Here is a 19,895-nt window from a genome sequence, read left to right as displayed (position 1 = left end):
GTAGGAAACATGGCAGCCAATCTGCACACAGCAAGCCCCCACAAACAGCAATGTGATAATGACCAGATAATCTGTTTTAGTGTGATTGAAAGAGGGATAAATATTGACTAGGACACCAGGGATAACTCCCTTGTTCTTCTTCAAAATAGTGCCATGGGATCTTTTATGTCTACCTGAGAGAGCAGACGGGGCCTCTGCATAATGTCTCATTCGAAAGATGGCACCTCCGACAGTGCAGCGCTCCCTCAGCACTGCACCGGAGTGTCAGCCTAGATTTTTGTGCTCAAGTCTCTGGAGTGAGACTTGAACCCACAACCTACTGACTGAGAGGCGAGAGTGCTACCCACTGAGCCCTGGCTGACATCTTCATTGCACCAACCACAATAAAAATTTAATTTTTTGGTAAATAATTTTAAACATCTTAATCTGGACCAATATTTGCATAAACTAATTTAAAGTGTATGTGCATCATTTTGGATTTTTAAATGTTTTATTTAAGCCTTATATATACCCTTACACAGATGAAAGCAGGCCCTACGCCTGCTTTTACCAGCCATAAGAGTTGCGTGGGCAATTGCCAGGCAACTTTGCACCAGCGATACTCATCTTACAGTCGGCTCAGATGATATGTCAAGGTGTACCTTGACAGATTGCAAGTTCTGGATTACGCATAAGTGCATGCGGGAATCCAGATCTTTTGTGCCTTTGAAATGGATTACGATGGTGTACTCTGAGAGCACGCCGTCACGGAGACCACAATTTCTGCCTCGCTAACTTTGTTTCTCTCTCCACAGATGCTGTCTGACCTGCTGAGTACTTCCAGCATTTTCTGTTTTTCATTTCAGATTTCCAGCATCTGCAGTATTTTGCTTTTGTGTTACTTTTAATGCATTTGGTTTGGTTGGATGCAGATTATTTAGAAATGCTGCACTTTGTTCATAGAATTGTAATAATTGCAGCACAGAAGGAGGTTATCCAGCCTACCATGCCTGTGCGGGTGCTAGCTCCACATTAGTGCTATCTACTCAAATCCCATTTCTCTGCAGTTTCTCCATATCCTTTTAAATTCTGCCATTTCAAATACTTATCCAAATCTTTTTCAAATCATTATACAGTCTCCACCTCAATAGCCACTTGTGTAAAAGCATTCCATGTTCTAATAACCTTGTGTATGCAAAAAAATCTTTCCTCTTTTATTATTCCAATGATAATCCTGAGGCTGTTCTTGTTTATTACCAATTTCTCAACTATTATTTAGCCACTCAAAACCTTTCATAATTTTGAAAGCCTCTATAAGTTCCCCCCTTAACCTTCTCTGTGCCAGTTTAAAAAAGTTACAATGTTTCAAGATTTTCTTCATCATTATAACCTCACATTCTTGGCATTCTAGGCAATTTATGTTGTTCCCATTCCATAGCTCTAAAGGTAAAATTCACCATTCTGTCTGCCCAGTGGGGAGTCACACTCAAAGGGAGCATGACTGAGATGTAGGGCCACAACACCAAGACACCAATTCCTCACCAAACTCCCTTCAAGAGGAGCTCCCTACTTGGAGCTCCCTGCAGGATTAGTGAATTTATTCTTAATACACTTCCTGTAATAAGGCAGCCAGAATTAGAATGATACATACTGCACAGAAGGAGGCCATTCAGTGCAGTGTGCCTGTGCCAGCTCTTTGGTAGAGCTATCCAATTATTTCCCATACTGGAACTGGTTTAATCTCTTCTGGAGATCTTTCCCTTGTGCTATTACAAATCTCACTCTGTAACCCCATGCAGCCCACCTCTGCCTCCTCCCCAAGATATACAAATAACACTGACCTGGCAGATCAATTGTTTCAGGCTGCTCTTGTCCTACTGAACTAATTTCCTCGCATCTAGACTGTATTCTTTTTCGCCATCCAGTCCCTACCCTTTTACATCCATGACTTCTCGAATGCCCTCTGCAGCTTTAATAATTTCAGATATTCCAGCCACTATCATTTCCTTTTCACCATGGACGTACAGTCTCTCGACACCTTCATTCCTCACCACTTCTTACTTGAATAGCAGCCCAGTTTACATTCACCATCCTCCTCCACTTGGCTGAACTCGTTCTCCCCTTGAAAAATGTTTCCACTCACTCTCTCCAGATAAAAGGTGCTGCTATGGGAACTCACGAGTCCTAGACAGCTGTGTCCTTTTGCAGGATATATGGAACAATGTTTCAATTCTACTCGGGCCCTTTCCGAGCTCTCTCTCAATATACTGACAACTGCGTTGGTCCGGCTTCATGCTCTCACCCTGATCCAGAGGATTTTATTTGCTATGCTTCCAATTTCCACAAATCCCTCATAGTCCATTTCTGACTCCTCTTCCCATGTCTAGCAATGGGCTTTCCACAGAAATCTATTACAAGCTTACTGCTTCCAAAACTACCTGGAGTATGCTTCTTCCCACTCCACTCCCAGTAAAGGCTCCATCCATCGCCTTTACATTTGCTCTGTTGGCACCAGACCTTTTATATGTCCTTTTTCCTCAACCAAGTTTTCCCCTCCACAGTAGTCAAGAGGACCCTTTACTGTGTCAGTTCCATTTCTTAGCCTCTATTCTTAGCCTGTCCCCCTCCCACTACTTCTACAACAGGGTCCCTCTTGTCCTCACCTTCCACTCCTCCCGCCACAGTCTCCAGATAATCTTCTGCAACCTAGAACATGACTACACCATCATGCACATTTTCCCCACTCCACTTTATGGAGAAACCAATCCCTCCATAATACTCTTCCACCACCCCTACTTCCAGCTGCCCTTCTCCTGGTATCATCCTATGAAACCGTAGGATGATCGCAAACAGTCTGGTTCAACTTAAGACAATAGCTGGGAGAAGAATATTCTGTTCAAGTCCAACATCACTTACTTTTATATTCAACGTCCCTATGTATAAAACCCAGAATCCCATTTTCTGTTTTATGGCCTTTTCTACCTCACTCGCATTTGAAAATCTATGTATCTGCAACTCTCTCTGTTGCTGCAGTTTTTTTAGAAGGCTTAACATTTAAGCTATATGTACTTCCACTGTTCTGTTTCCAAAAATGTACTACTTCTCATTCCTCTGCACTGAACTGCATCTACCACCTATCTGCTTACTCCATTAACTATGCTCTCTTGCAATTTCCTTCACTCTACCTCACAGTTTGCCATGTCCCCTGAGCAGACTTTGATATCATTCCTCGTGTGCCTATGTCCAAATCATTTATATAAATGGAAAACAAAAGAGATCTCCGTTCAGATCTTGGGGCACCCCACTACCCAAATCCAACCCCATACTTTTGACTTTCTTTTCCCAGCCATCCCTTTATTTATGCGACTACATTTATTTTAATACCGTAGAATTTTTTTCCTCAATGTGATGTTTGGGGAGCAGTCCCTCGCCAGCAGCGAGACTCACTGGGTTGGTGGGTTTTAGCGCACTTGGTGCTGAACTCCCGATTCCATAGGAGCAAGCGTTTTTATAGTTTTGAAACTGTGTTAAGGTAGTGCCTTCAAAATCATTTAAATTAATTATAGTGGGTCCCACAATGAATTCCCTGGGGTCTTTTGCAGCACATTTCCTGATTTACTGAGCACCCAAATAAAACAGAACTAATGGGAGAGGGGGAATGCCTCTGAAATAAAGGGAGGGAGAACACCTCAGTGAAATGATGGGAGAGAGTCCCTCTGAAATCAAACAGGTGGGGGAGAGTGCCCCAGTGAACTGAGAGGAAAGCGATAGTCCCTCATGAAGGGGTGAAAGAGGCCATTCAAGTAGCTTTTGGGGAAGAGACAATCTGATTGGTTTGAATTAGAATACATCATTTTATTCCTACTACTCCTACTAGACTCCTGCTACATGGGTAAGCGTCAGTGGGCACCGGGGGTTGGGAGCATTTGGATGCTGACTATTGCCCTGAATACTTATCAAGCTCAATGCACCAAAATGATCTTATGGCCTTTATATATTTTAGTGTCCTTTTTTGTATTAGGTATGAATTACTATCTGTCTACAATACCATTTCTGGGAGCAGTTGAAGCAGGCTTCTTTGATGAATGGCCTTTTGAAATAGAAATCTTACCTCCTGAAGAGCACATGGATGATTTTTGTTACAACACAGCAGACTGTCATGCACTCACCCCTGATATGATGGCGAAATGGACAACATTTTTTCAGGTATGTGGATTTTTCAAGATATTGGAATATTACCCATATTCAAATACTTATTGTAGCACCTACAAAGACCAGGAACAGATGGTAATTTGTTCAGCATGGACACTGATTAGAAAGATCATGGTCTACAAATTGGATCATACCCTGTCCGTTTTTCAGGAGTGAAATGGGTGCCTAAGCATCCAATATGGCGGGAGGTGCATTCACGCCTGTCACATGCCAGAAGGACATGCCTCATCCTATTGGAGCGGGTGCCCATAGGTATCCAGTGTGCATGCCAGAAGGATTAAAAAGCCTCATTATAATAAAATAATGGTCCTATGCTGGTTTTAGGACCCGTTTGTGATATTAGTCTGCCCCAGCGCCTGACTCGCATGTGATAAACTTGCCCAGCAAATGATGGCATTAACAGTCAGCAAGGGCCCCACAGGAGTGCCTTTTAAAGGACTCATCCTCTCCATACAGGTTAGTTGTTGGTTTGTCCTGTTAGGCTGCTCGTCAATGTCTGGGCATTTTCTCTGGCTATTTTCTCCATTCCACTACTGACTTTCTGAGTTCTGGATACAACTTTTTTCTGGTGCTGGACTGCTTGTCTGCTGTGCAACTATTTTATTTCAATCATGTGTGGTCTGTTAGGTCTGCCTTTGGGGCTGGAGGAAGAGGGGTGGGGGGGGGGAAGAGGGGAGCAGCAAAGTAGGGAGCAGGGAGCAGGAGCAGCTGGGAGGAGAGGGAGGCAGAGGGCACTGCACAGGAAGCCCTGCCCAGGAGGTGGGTCTTCATACCTCAACCTGACCGAGGAGTAATGTACGAGTCACCTGAACTTCATCAAGGAGGCAGTGATAGAGCTCTGTCACCCGCTGCAGCCACAACTGGAACCTCAAGTCATGGAGAGCACTGCTTGTGACTGTCAAGGTCACCGTGGCCCTTAACATTTATGCCACAGGGTCATTCTAGGCTGCAGCAGGTGACAGTGATGTCTCGTAGTTCACTGTTCACTGCTACATCAAGGAAGAGACCGAGGCTTTCTTTCCAGGAGAAACACCTACATCGGCTTCCCCATAGACCAAGTTAAACAAGACAAGAAAGCATTTGACTTTGTATGTGTTGTAGGCTTCCCAGGGTTCAAGGGATCACAGACTGCACTCACATTGTGCTGCACGCTCCCCATTCCTAGCATGGCATCTTCCTCAATCGAAAGAGATGCCACTCCCTCAATGTTCGGCTTGTTTGCGACTACAGGAGTGGGTGGTGGGGGAGCAGGCATGCTGTCCTCCTGAGCAAGTTCAGCAGGTTCCTCTCCCATGGAGCCATTCTCCTGGGACTGCGCCTCAGCACTCCCAGTGCTCTACGTGAGAACAGAGTGTGAGAGTGATGTGAAGCTCTGGAAACTCCTGTTAGCGCTGGCCCCCAGAGCCAAGATGACAGCAGTCTGAACTCCCATGACAGCACGGTGGCATAGTGGTTAGCACTGTTGCCTCACAGCGCCAGGGACCCGGGTTCGAATCTGGCCTCGGGCGACTGTCTGTGTGGAGTTTGCACATTCTCCCCGTGTTTGCGTGGGTTTCCTCCGGGTGCTCCGGTTTCCTCCCACAGTCCAAAGATGTGCGGGTTAGGTTGATTGGCTATGATAAATTGACCCTTAGTGTTAGGGGGATTAAATACGTGGGGTTACGGGGATAGGGTGGGATATGTGTCGGTGCAGGCTCGATGGGCCGAAATGGCCTCTATCTGCACTGTGGGGTTTCTGTGGTTTCTGTGGACAGCAGTGTGACCTCCATGGAAACTGTCACCAGAGGCTCCATCATAATGGACCCTGCTGACCCTTGACAGCATTGACTCTGTGAAGCCTGACACAAGTTGGAGTTGGACTCCTCCATGCTCATAGCCATTGTGTGTAAGCTTGCCTGGTGCACTTAGCATTTCCTGGTATATGCCCATCAGCCTTCTACGGTAGTCTGGGTACTCAAAGTCAACATCTAAGTCCTCTGCAGCAGGGTTAGGAAGTGATCTAATGGAATTATTTTTGTTAGGCAAGGGTTATGGAACCAAGGTGAGTAAATGGAGTTAAGATACAGATCGGCCATGATCTAATTGAATGGCAGAAGAAGTTCAAGGGGCTGAATGGCTCCTTCTGTTTCTATGTTTCTATGATCTTGGCCTCTGGCAAGATGGCTCTTGTCCCTTCCTATCGCCCGGTCCTAGCTCCTACACACATGTGCGCAGTGATTCACCATGTGAAGACCCCTCCTCTAGCCTGCCCACTAAAGTTCACTTGGTGCCAACCTTTGAGTTGGTGCATGCTAGGGTCAGATCAAGTGAGCGTGTGTCTTCTGGAAGGTTGTACTCTTCCTCAAGTAGCACAGGGGCCTCAACATTTTCTGCACCTAAAATGAAAGAGAGGGACAAGAGTTAGCTTTTTATGTCAAGGGAGAGAGATGAAAGGCTGCTGAAAGCAGCTGTAGTTTGTCATGCAGAATGTATAGGGGGAAGATAGAAATGAGATGGGAAAAGAGAGTACAGTGTAAAGGAACACCATGGGATGTCTGCTCCAGCAGTGCCACTCGCTATAACAATGACACACCCCTGCTCATGATATTGAGGTTGTCCTTCTTGAGTGGGGAAAGGATGTGTTGGTGGGCTTGGCCTCTTCCAACTGTCACCTGCTCCCTTATGTTGTGTGCGACCTTGTCCTGCAAAAAAGAAGGGAATGTGTTAGTCTTAGCCATGTGAGAATGTGCCTGTCATGGTGGAATAGTTCATATGTTGTGTGGAAGATGTGAGGTATGGGGAAGTGAGGAGGTATGGGAAAGTGAGAGTAGGAGGTGCAGAGTGTGTGAGTAGGAGAAGGAGGTGGAGTGAAGTGTGGTGGAGTGATTGTAGGATAGTGAAGGGAAGTGGGGGAGGGGTGTGTTGTGAGTAGTGGGGCTGCAGGTGTGAGGAGAGAGTATTTGAGTTAAGAGGTAGGTTTCTTACCTTGACAATCCTGGTGAGGACATTGAACTTTATTTGTCTTTGCAGCCATGTCCTGGGAACTAAGCCCCTTCCATTCATTTCTTCAGCCAATTCTTCTCACTATCTTCGGAGGTGTTGTCTGGAAGGCAATTGGCCTCCAAGGGGGACAGGACCACCCTCCTTCTATGACTGCCTGAACCAGGGTCTCCAAAGCTACATCAGAGAATCTGGGTGCCCTATCTGCTGCTCTTGCAACCATGTCTGTCAGTTTAAAGCCTTTCCTGCTGCCTGCTAAGAGATTCAGGCCGCCTTTAAGATCCGTTAGTGGCACACAATTTACAGCCCCCTCAAACAGGCTGGCTGCACACCTGCCTCATTACAATAAGGTCTCATCACCAACTTTCTATGACCATGTGTAACGCTCTTCCGCCCCCCCCCCCCACCCACCCTGCCCCATGTATCTTCTCACAAAGCCTAATTTTCATGCCTTTGAGACAAGCAGCAAGGCAAGATCTTTCTTATCAGTGCCCATGCTGAACTGAGGATGTTACACAATATTTGAGGTAGAGTTGATTATATTATAGCTTTGACAAGCACTCTCTATCAGCTTTGTGTAGTTCTCACATTCATCATAACTTACAATGAGCAAAATTTAAACTGCTTAAATTGACTAGCACTTGGCATTTATTTACAAAATGATTATTTTTATTTTAACAGTTTCTGAAAAAAACAAAGGATATTTCCCAAAACAAGCTGCCACCCACCATCTCACCAGAAGAGGATAATATTTGGCATCATATATGGATGGCACATGTAGCATCAATCAAAGCTGCACTTCCAAAATTTTCTGAAAGGTTTTTTTGTTTATCTTTAATTATTCTCTCACTTTATCTTCCTGATTCTACTTCCTTCATCCTATAAACAAGGTGGCTTTTCGTCAGCTCCAAGTAAATTGTCTTGTCTCCTACCAGTGCTTTACCAGTACGTTACCGTATCCTAACTCGCACCAAGTCCCATTCACACATCACCCCTGTGCTCGCTGGCCTACATTGGCTCCCGGTTTGGCAACGCCTCAATTTTAAAATTCTCATTTTTGTTTTCAAATCCCTCCATGGCCTCGCCCCTCCTTATATCTGTAACCTCCTCCAGCCCTACAACCCTCTGAGATCTCTGCGCTCCTCCAATTCTGGCCTCTTGTGCATCCCCGATTTTAATCACTACACCATTGGCAGCTGTGCCTTCAGCTGCCTGGGCCCTAAGCTCTGGAATTCCCTCCCTAAACCTCTCCAACTCTCTACCTCTCTCTCCTCCTTTAAGACGTTCCTTAAACCTACCTCTTTGATCAAGCTTCTGCTCATCTGTCCTAATGTCTCCTTATGTGGCTCGGTGTCAAATTTTTTTGATAACACTCCTGGGACCTGGGAAGCACCTTGGGACATTTTACTATGTTAAAGGTGCTATATAAATGCAAGTTGTTGTTGTTGTGCTTCACTGCAGCAGATACGTGTACTGTGCTGGCCTGTGTGCAACAAGAGACTCTTGCTCTCCATAATGCATGGTGATGCGTCAGAAGCAATTGTGAGTGGCCGAGAATTGTGTGTTCCCACTCGCTGTTCAGAAGCTAAATGTGGGGCATGACCAGACTGTGTTCGGGTGTGTTCCCTTCTGGCTGTAACCATCCAGCATTGATCTGTCAGCTGCATGGCAGAATTTGTGTGGAATGCAGTACATTTGATACACAATTTTGTGTTGGCCTTATTCTATCATGTCACATGCTGGGATTGTAAGGATCTGCCTTCACACTGCTCCCCTCTACCACTTCTGTTATCTACATTATAAGACTTCATTCCCAGGGCCCATTTGGACTTTCTGTCATCTGCTCTCATGGAGGCAGGTATGTTGTTCAAGATAGAGATGCTTCATCGAAGTATCTATGGACCATTTCTAACCATACAAAGGAGCAGGATTCCTATGTGTGCATGGGATTGTTCCACATGAGGAACATGCTATAAGCTTGTACCCTGGGAGCCAGCCAACATTCTCGATGTTTTAGATGTTTCTGATAGTGAGGCAATGAAATTTGCTACATAAGGGGTTGTTTGGTGATCCTGCTATCCCTACAGGCTGTCGTTCTCACAAGGAGTGCAGGCCAGAGCATCAGGACCACAAGTTGTAGCGCGCTCTCCCTATCCCTATCTCCCTGTGAACGTGGCTCCCTGCTCGAAGCAGGGGTTTGCGGAACCACCCCTGTGCAGCAGTCCTCGGCGTTTGGTGATACTTTGTGCTCTCCTCCTCCACTTGTACACCTTGATCATTCCCAGAGATTTTCTGCAGGTCAATATTTCTAACCTACTCTGCCAGCCAGCCCTTTACACTTTCTAAAAAGTACTCGATTGTATGAAACAGAAAACAATTGCAGTGTAAATTTAATTAATTTGAGATTGTATGTTTTACTGAGGTTTTTTTTCTTTAATAGATTAATGTACATTTCAGCTCCTGAAGCGCAGTTTGGTGTCAGCTGGGGCAATGCAGTAGAATTTATTGCTGCCTCTCATTTTCCCACGAACTTTAATCAAACAAATACCTTCCAAGTATATCTTCCACAGCGAATGTTATTAGCCGATGATAAGGCACCATCTATTCCTGACCTGAGTAAAGAGGTGAACTGGACTGTGTTTGTGCTTGATATTTTATACAAAGCAAACAAGATGACAGGTGGGCAGCTATACAACTTTTTACTGTGCTCAAAGCAAGATTGATTGTATTAACCTTTACTAAACTCTTTTTTTAAATTCATTTATGGGATGTGGGCGTCGCTGGCAAGGCCAGCATTTATTGCCCATCCCTAATTGCCCTTGAGAAGGTGGTGGTAAGCCGCCTTCTTGAACAACTGCAGTCTGTGTGGTGAAGGTACTCCCACAGTGCTGTTAGGGAGGGAGTTCCAGGATTTTGACCAGGCGACGATGAAGGAACAGCGATAAATTTTCATGTAAGGATGATGTGTGACTTGGAGGAGAACTTGGAGGTGGTGGTGTTCCCATGCGCCTGCTGCCCTTGTTCTTCTAGGTGGAAGAGGTCGCAGGTTTGGGAGTTGCTGCCGAAGAAGCCTTGGTGAGTTGCTACAGTGCATCTTGTAGATGGTACACACTGCAGCCACGGTACGCTGGTGGTGGAGGGAGTCAATATTTAAGGTAGTGGATGGGGTGCCAAACAAGCGGGCTGCTTTGTCCTGGATGGTGTCAAACTTCTTGAGTGTTGTTGGAGCTGCACTCATCCAGGCAAGTGGAGAGTATTCCATCACACTCCTTACTTGTGCCTTGTAGATGGTGGAAATGCTTTGGGGAGTCAGGAGGTGAGACACTCGCTGCAGAATACCTAGCCTCTGACCTGCTCTTGTTGCCACAGTATTTATGTGGCTGGTCCAGTTAAGTTTCTGGTCAATGGTGACCCCTAGGATGTTGATGGTGGGGGATTCGACGATGGTAATGCTGTTGAATGTCAATGAGTGATGGTTAGACTCTCGCTTGTTGGAGATAGTCATTGTGTCGCAAATGTTACCTGCGACTTATCAGCCCAAGTCTGAACGTCGTTCAGGTCTTGTTGCATTTGGGCATAGACTGCTTCATTATCTCAGGAGTTGTGAATGTCACTGAACACTGTGCAGTCATCAGCCAACATCCCCATTTCTGACCTTATGTTGGAGGGAAGGTCATTGATGAAGCAGCTGAAGATGGATGGGCCTAGGACACTGCCCTGAGGAACTTCTGCAGCGATGTCCTGGGGCTGTGATGATTGACCACCACAACCATGTTCCTTTGTGCTACGTATGACTCCAGCCAGTGGAATCCCATTGACTTCAGTTTTACTAGGGCTCCTTGATGACACACTCGGTCAAATGCTGCCTTGATGTCAAGGGCAGTCACTCTCACCTCACCTCTGGAATTCAGCTCCTTTGTCCATGTTTGGACCAAGGCTGTAATGAGGTCGGGAGCCGAGTGGTCTTGGCAGAACCCAAACTGGGCATCAGTGAGCAGATTATTGGTGAGTAAGTGCTGCTTGATAGCACTGTCGATGACACCTTCCATCATTTTGCTGATGATTGAGAGTAGACTGATGGGGCGGTAATTGGCCGGATTGGATTTGTCCTGCTTTTTGTGGACAGGACCTACCTGGGCAGTTTTCCACATTGTCGGATAGATGCCAGTGTTGCAGCTGTACTGAAACAGCTTGGCTAGAGGCGCGGCTGGTTCTGGAGCACAAGTCTTCAGCACGACAGCCGAGATGTTGTCAAGGCCCATTGCCTTTGCTGTATCCAGTGCACTCAGCCGTTTATTGATATCATGTGGAGTGAATCAAATTGGCTGAAGACTGCCTTCTGTGATGGTGGGGACCTCAGGAGGAGGCCGATAGGGATCATCCACTTGGCACTTCTGGCTGAAGATGGTTGCAAACGCTTCAGCCTTGTCTTTTGTACTCATGTGCTAGGCTCCACCATCATTGAGGATGGGGATATTCATGGAGCCTCCTCCTCCCGTTAGTTGTTTAATGGTCCGCCACCATTCACGACTGGATGTGGCAGGACTGCAGAGCTTTGATCTGATCCGTTGATTGTGGGATCGCTTAGCCCTGTCTATAGCATGCTGCTTCCGCTTTTTAGCATGCATGTAGTCCTGTGTTGCAGCTTCCCCAGGTTGGCACCTCATTTTTAGGTATGCCTGGTGCTGCTCCTGGCATGTTCTTCTACACTCCTTATTGAACCAGGGTTGGTCCCCCGGCTTGACGGTAATGGTAGAGTGAGGGATAGGCTGGGCCATGAGATTACAGATTGTGATGGAATACAATTCTGCTGCTGCTGATGGCCCACAGCGCCTCATGGATTGAGCTGCTAGATCTGTTCTGAATCTATCCCATTTGGCACGGTGGTAGTGTCACACAACACGATGGAGGGTGTCCTCAGTGTGAAGACAGGTCTTCCTCTCCACAAGGACTGTGCGGTGGTCACTGCTACCAATACTGTCATGGACAGATGCATCTGCGACAGGTAGATTGGTGAGGACGAGGTCAAGTAGATTTTTCCCTCATGTTGGTTCTCTCACCACCTGTCACAAGCCCAGACTGGCAGCTATGTCCTTCAGGACTCGGCCAGCTACTGAGCCACTCTTGGTGATGGACATTGAAGTCCCCCACCCAGAGTACATTCTGTGCCCTTGCTACTCTCAGTGCTTCTTCCAAGTGGTGTTCAACATGGAGGAATATTGATTCATCAGCTGAGGGAGGGCGGTTGGTGGTAATCAGCAGGAGGTTTCCTTGCCTATGCTTGAAGGCATGAGATTTGATGGGGTGCAGAGTCAATGTTCAGGACTCCCAGGGCCACTCCTTCCTGACTGTAAACCACTGTGCCGCCACCCCTGGTGGATCTGTCCTGCCGGTGGGACAGGACATACCCAGGGATGGTGATAGAGGGGTTTGGGACATTGACTGAAAGGTATGATTCTGTGAGTATGACTATGTCAGGCTGTTGCTTGACAGCTCTCCCAATTTTGGCACAAATGTTTGTGAGGAGGACTTTGCAGGGTCGACTGGGCTGGGTGTGCCGTTGCCGTGTCCATAACCAGTGCCAAGGTCGATGCCGGGTGGTCCATCCAGTTTCATTCTTATTATTGTGTTTCGTAGTGGTTTGTTACAACTGAGTGACTTGCTGGGCCATTTCAGAGGGCAGTTAAGAATCAACCACATTGCTGTGGGTCTGGAGTCACATATAGGCCAGACCAGGTAAGGACAGCAGATTTCCTTCCCTAAAGGACATTAGTGAACCAGATGGGTTATTCAACATTCCACTGTTGTGTTTAAAAATTGTATATTCTAAAGTTGGCACATTGTTGTCTAGAAAATAACAATTTTAAGAAAAAGCACAAGAAATGGCAACTTAAAACCATTAGCAAAGAGTAATGAACCAGCTTGGTCCTATTTGTGTTGAAGTACCTGGTGTATTTATGAAGTATTAAGTCATGTTTACACCTGGTGCAATCACTGTGAGGCAGTGATTTTTGAAGTGTTCAATCTGCAGTTGAAAGTTTGAAAATATTTCAGTGAAGAGTTTCTGTTCGAGAAACTCTTTGTGTGAACAATTTAACATGAACACCAAACTCTTTGTATTTTATTTTGTAAGTTGCTAGGTACAAATTACAGTAACATTTTCCAAAAAAATAAATTAATAACAAATAGGATAGTGTGAATAAAAAAAAAATTCTTTGAGATCTTGAATAGAAATTTGGATTTTCTAAATTGGTGTGGAATTTATGTAGCTGAAATATTAAATAGCAAAGGATTAATAGTGATCGTAAACTGCTTCTTCCAGTGTTGCAGTGCCCCTCAGTGGTCATTTGAATAGCAGCAAAGAAACGAAGCAGGCACTAAATAACTTGCTGCTGTCAGTACTCAATCATTGGCCGCCTTCTTGTATAAACTCACGACATCCTAAAAACTATCAAAAACCAAAGCTGAACAGCTAAGTTTCAAAGAGAATTCATTATTATAGTTGATGCACAAAAACTAATCTTTTAAAATCGCAGGAAGCACATTGTGTATTGTGTTTTATTTCCAATACATTTCCTTTATATCCTTTGAACACATTCAGGATATCTGTTAACAAAGACTTCAAAACACCCTTTAATTCATGTTTTTCTTACTAATATTTACTGAAGGGATACAGTCAATGCTTTCAATTAATCTTTAAGAGGTATCTTTGTGTGTGTTCAATAAATTGAGGCATTGTCAGTGCTGAGAATGGATCACTTTTCTGCTTTGAGTATTTGGGGTAATTTTTCACCTTTAGCTGCCCTGGTACAGAACTTTGCATTCCTCAAGTTCATATTGGAAATTCATCTATTAAATTTATATCTTTAGCAAGAGCTCCAAAGATGAAAATGTATCCCCTCCCCGAGTATCGTCTACAAATGCACCCAAATTGTACAGCACAGCAGGATGTAGTGTAAAACGCTTCTCTATTCCATACAGTTGGGTTGAAATTGCACGATATTAGCAACATTCATACTTAGCTTGTGTGACATTCTTTTGTCTGCTTTATTTGCAGAGACATTAACCCAGTCCCCTTTATAAAACAGTTGACTGCATTCAGCATTTGTTACAAATATTTTCAACCCAAATGTACCTTAACCCCAACTTCAGAAGAACACCAACTACTGCAGCAGTATAACTTTTCACAATTCCCCTACCAGCCATCTTTGTAGCCGCTTTGTGATCGCCAGATTAGCTTAACTTGTGAAGATTTTTCCATTGTGGGCTCACTCACACTAGGAGCTGAGGTGAAACTTAATTGACAGACAATACTTACAATTCGCAGAGAGGAAAGAGTTGATGAAGTCCCACAAATGAAAGAGCAGTGTGCTGATATTTTGAAACACACGGCATTATAAAATATAGTTTTCCTTCTTGCTGGTTGAAATTAATTGATATCTTAAGATGACATTGTACTCGTTTATATACATTTTTCATTTATGTTAAAATAACATTTTTGTCTTGTATTAAGGTTGTGTTTCATTGCTTCCTTTATATAAAACCATGTTTAGTACTTTTAACACATTCTTTTTATTCAGATGGCTGGTTACTGAAGGTCTGGAGGAGAGCCACGTGCTCGGAAAGAGGGAGAGCGGAAGGTCGATATCTGTTGGAAAATATTGTTGCAAATCCTGACCTCATTTCATCTGGGATATGTAAACTTCTTCTGGAATACATTAAGAATTATAATTGTGTTATAACTGACGCTTAATCTTTATGTTGCCCAGTTCTTTGTAGAGCTGCAGCTTGCAATAAAGAATAAACATGTTCTAACAAAAGCTTTTCAATCAGCTTTTCAGAATATTCTTCTGTGAAGTTAAAGATTTAACAGAGAAGTAAACTTCACAATTTTTATTCTACTATCTAAAATTGTTTATGTTAACCTGATATCATGAGAAACCTGTTCGGGCTGATTTGTGCCCTAACTCCGCCAAGACCCAGAACTCAGTGCCTGAACTTGATCTTAGGCCTAACTAAAATAAAGGGGTGCCATGTGGCACCCTTGGGGACACAGTATTGGCTGCAACCATGAAGAAAGGAGGAAGTCTGGACAATTCTTGTGCTTTAAAGGCATCAACACCATTAAAGGGGCAGGCACAGTTAAAGCCCTTAAAAGAGCCAGAAAGATTTTGTTATTTGGAGAAAATAGGGTAGGATTTTTATCTGGACCTTCTGATGAAGACTAGTAAGCTTTTAAATTAATGTATGTGCGAAAAACTATGAATTACATGTTGGTGGTCTTCACATTTATTTAAAGCTTGTGTTCCCTGTAAAAGAATTTGTGCTGCTGTGTCATGGCTGGTATGGCAACAACACCCCAAGCAGCCGTCCAGGTGCCCCTGCAATCTGCTTTGAAGGGAGCTGGTAAGAGGGTGGCACTGCGGTACTAAGCAGTAGGTGGAGGAACAGGGAAAACATGTGGGTGTAGGAATTCGGGTTGACCTCAGCAGGTATTGGACGAATGCCTACTAAATAATCGAGTTCGACTTCAGGAGAACAATCTAGAAGTTGTTTATTTACAAGAACAGGCGAAATACAGCAGGTAAGGCGGCTGGATGCAGGAACACTGTGAAGTAGGTCTTTCCCCAGTGGGGACGCCACGAGGACTGAGTCCGCAGTCCTCTGGATAGCGTGATGACGCTCGGCTGTGTTTTCCCGCGCTTTGGGTGTCACGTGACCGCGTTGTGACGTTAGCGCGTTTGCCCGCGCTTGGGGCAGTCACGTGACCCGCGCCAATATGTCGGCGCATTTACCCGGCACTGAGGCTGGCCGTTGAGGCCGAAGTCGCGAGCGCGGGAGTGGGAGCTGGAGGCCGAGCTGGGCCGGTGCTTGCCGCGGGAGCGGGAGATCGCGTCGCTCACGTCGGCTGGCCGATGCGGCCGAAGTCGCAGTAGGCCGGGCTGTGCCGGCGCCGCCATGGAAGGCTGAGCCGGGCCCGTGGACAGCGCGCGTGCGTCACGTGATGCGTGACGTCAGCGCGTTAGGTCGCCTCTTAAAGGGGCAACGGCCCAACAGGTAAGTTAAAGGGGCAACGGCCCAAACAGGTAAGTTACCTACAAACTAGTTAGGTTAAAGTGAATTATGTACATAGTTAGTAAGGGACAACCGGTGGTACCGCCACATGCGCCCCCCCAGAATTCGCTTTAACAAAAGTCCAAAGATGAGATGGTCTGACGAGCTGGTGGTCATGGCGGGCGTGCTGTCTCGACTTGGCTGGCCAGGTCTGAAGATGCTTGTCGTAAGCGGATCCTTACGCACGTCGTGGCGAATAAAATGTATCCGTCAGGCGAAGGACCGTGGAGACGTGCGAAACAGCAGGCCTTGTCAGAGTGACGGGCAGGTTGGGCGGACGTGGGCGATGGCTCCGTTGATGTTGAAACAAGTCCTTGTTCTGACGAACTCGGCAGGAACGCCAAACGAGCGATCCAGAAGGACTTGACAGGCGAGGTCGGTGAAGTCGCCGACAGGTGAGCGAAACCTTCGGGAGGCTGGAACGCACGGAACGGTGCGTGCCATAGTGCTACGACGATAACACAACGGAGGGTGAAAAGTTGCTGTGTTGATCAGTGATCGATGAGGACAGCAACTTTCACGTGGCTGATCGCAGCTGCAAGATGCCCGTTGGATCCGTCCTCGATGTTTGCAGCGTCAGTAGATGTTGGCATTTGTTAAGGAGAAAACTGGAGAAAGGGCGGCAACGGTCCGGGTTGTTGTTAATTTCGGTAGGGGCAAACTCTGCCTGGAGGGCGGCAACACTTGTAGTTGTTCTTGCTATAGGAGAAAACAGCCGGGAGGGCGGCACGCTTCTTGTCTCGCCGAAAAGTGTGGTAGGTAACACAACCAGCAGGCTGACGGGCTGGTGCGTCGGCGGCGGGGCATGAGTCTTCGTGTTTCATGAGGGATGGGTCCTCGTGGTCCACGAGGGATGGGCCCTCGTGGGTCGTGAGGAGCAAGTCCTCGTAGTTCACGGGGGTGAGTCCTCGTGGTATCCCCGCAGGGCGCGCTCCGATCTTGTGGGCCCGAACATGCTGTACCCCGCGCTTGGAGAGATTTATACTTGCTGTTGCATTGGACGTAGAGGTGGACGACCCGCGTGGCGGTAGAAAAGTCGAATACGGAGACCGTAAGCAAGTGCGTGGTCTGCGACGCATCGATGTTCTCGACGAACAGGGCTTCTACCTTTACAAAGCATGAGGGCGGTTGTTTCTCCCTGAATTGCGGTAGCGACAGCGGAACGGCTGGTGCTTCCATGGCGTGCTTCTTTTGTAGTCTTATACATACAGCTATATACAGCTCTACTGCTCCACCTAGTGTCCACCACAGAATGACATGTTATTGATCACTACAGTCAATGACTAATTTTCATCCATTTTGAGGACATAGGAATTTGTAATGTGAAAAAGTTGTCACAAAAAGTGGGACAGAAATGTGTCAACAGGGAGTCAAGATGTGTTAACCTTTATCCCCAGCTTCCTCTTTGACCTTTTCTAAAGGCCAGGAGAGGACACACAAGATTGTAGACAATACATAGTAGGATGGACATCAGTTCCTGGCATTTAAGAGTACTGCTGAATCCTAGGACTCCCCACGAACATATGTTCAACTCTTGCAGCTCACCCAGTTTTGCTGACTCAAAGTACCTCGTGACTCAATCGAGTCAAGCGCAGAGGTCACCAACACCCACTCTGCCACACTTATGACAGTGAACATTTTTGTCCTCAACCTGTCTGTCTTTCTGTCCCAGAGGACCCCAATTACACAACTTGTATAGGGCCCCCATAGCAGGTATTAACTACAGTGAATGGGCCTGTAACATGACGGTATCTTCAACTGGTTTTCAGATTGCTACATTGACCCTATTGCATGCGATCAAATTCCAAATTATATCCTTGAAAAAATGATAAATAGTTGTTGAAAAAGCAAAAATATTGGCCATGAAATTGGGAGGTGTTGTGTCAGCAAATCTGCAGGGAAATCATGGAGATATGCAAGAGCTATAGAGTGGTGATATTGGGGGACTTTAATTACCCAAATATTGATTGGGATAATGCTAGGGTAAAGGGAAAGGAGGGGGAGGAATTTCTGAAATCTGTTCAGGAGAAATTCCTTGACCAGTATGTTCTTGGCCCAACTAGGAAGGAGGCATTGCTGGATCTGGTGCCGGGGAATGAGGTGGGCCAGGTCGACCAAGTGTCTGTAGGAGAACACTTGGGTACGAGTGATCATCGTATCATAAGCTTTAGATTAGCAATGGAGAGGAGCAAGGAACAATCTAGAGTGGAACTTCTAAACTGGAATAGGGCTAACTTCAATGGGATGCAAAAGGATTTAGCCAGGGTAAAATGGAACCAAAGACTGACAGGAAAAACTGTAATGGAACAATGGATGATCTTTAAGGAGGAGATGTTCCAAGTACAGGCTAAGTACATTCCAACAAGAGGGAAGGGTAAGGGAACTAAAGCAAGGGCTCCTTGGATGATGAGGGAGATAGAGAAGATGATGAAACAAAAAAAGGTGTATGATGCATGTCAAATGAATTCTTCAAGGGAGAACCAGACCAAATACAATAAGTTGAAAGGGGAAGTGAAGGTGAAAATAAGATTGGCAAAGAGAGAATATGAGAGTAGAATGGCAGTTAACATAAAAGGGAACCCAAAAATCTTCTACATTTAAACAGTAAGCGGGTAGTAAGAGGCGGGGTGGGGCCTATTAGAGACAAAGAAGGTGATATATGCTTAGAGGCGCAGGGCAAAGCTAGAATACTCAATGAGTGCTTTGTATCAGTATTTACTAAGGAGGTGGATGCTGACAAAATATCAGTAGAAGTGGAAAAGGTAGAAGCAATGGAGGGGTGAAAATTGATAGACAGGATGTACTAGAAAGGTTGGGTATGCTTAGAGTGGACAAGTTGCCTGGTCCAGATGGCTTGCATCCCAGGTTGCTAAGGGAATTGGGGGAGGAGATAGCAGAAGGGCTTGCCATAATTTTCCAATCTTCCCTAGATGCAGGGGAAGTGCCTGAGGATTGGAAAGTGGCAAATGTGACACCATTGTTCAAGAAAGGGAGTAAGGACAATCCTAGTAACTACAGGCCGGTCAGTTTAACATCACTGGTGGGTAAAGTTTTAGAAACAATAATCAAGGAAAAAATTAATGGGCATTTGGAGAGGTTTAAGCTAATGATGGAGAGCCAACATGGGGTTGTAAAAGGCAGATCGTGTTTGACTAATCTAATTGAATTTTTTGATGAAGTAACAGGGAGGATTGATGATGGGAATGCAATGGATGTTGTCTACATGGATTTTCGGAAGGCGTTTGGCAAAGTGCCACATAGAAGGCTGGTTAACAAAATTGAGGCTCATGGAATAGGTGGGTCAGTGGCAGCTTGGATAAGGAATTGGCTTAAGGACAGAAAACAGCAAGTTGTGGTGAATGGCTGTTTTTCAGGCTGGAGGATGGTAGACAGTGGTGTTCCCCAAGGGTCAGTGCTGGGGCCACTGCTTTTTTTGATATATATAAATGACCTGGATATTGGAATACAGAGTAGAATTTCTAAATTTGCCGATGACACCAAACTTGGGGGTGTGGCAAACAGTGATGATGATATCAATCGACTGCAACAGGACATAGAAAGGCTAGCAGAATGGACAGATAAGTGGCAGATGGAATTTAATACAGAGAAGT

General features: G+C 45.6%; 1 protein-coding gene across 1 annotated transcript in view; it reads left to right on the top strand.

Annotated features, from left to right (window-relative positions):
- LOC147112679 (protein LEG1 homolog) overlaps positions 1-14,976 on the top strand; it is a 39,076-nt gene extending 24,100 nt beyond the window's left edge. Inside the window, exons 4-7 of the mRNA XM_085998207.1 lie at positions 4,001-4,185; positions 7,852-7,988; positions 9,611-9,849; positions 14,751-14,976. Coding sequence (XP_085854333.1) covers positions 4,001-4,185; positions 7,852-7,988; positions 9,611-9,849; positions 14,751-14,923 — 734 coding nt within the window. The 3' untranslated portion in view covers positions 14,924-14,976. The remainder of the gene's footprint in view (positions 1-4,000; positions 4,186-7,851; positions 7,989-9,610; positions 9,850-14,750) is intronic.
- Positions 14,977-19,895: the final 4,919 nt, after the last annotated feature.

The sequence above is a fragment of the Somniosus microcephalus genome, chromosome 9 (genome assembly GCF_052327205.1).
Source record: "Somniosus microcephalus isolate GS21.2 chromosome 9, FLI_Smic_1.0, whole genome shotgun sequence".
Taxonomy (NCBI): domain Eukaryota; kingdom Metazoa; phylum Chordata; class Chondrichthyes; order Squaliformes; family Somniosidae; genus Somniosus; species Somniosus microcephalus.
Note: the sequence above shows the minus strand (reverse complement) of the source record. Positions and strands in the feature narration are given on the sequence as shown.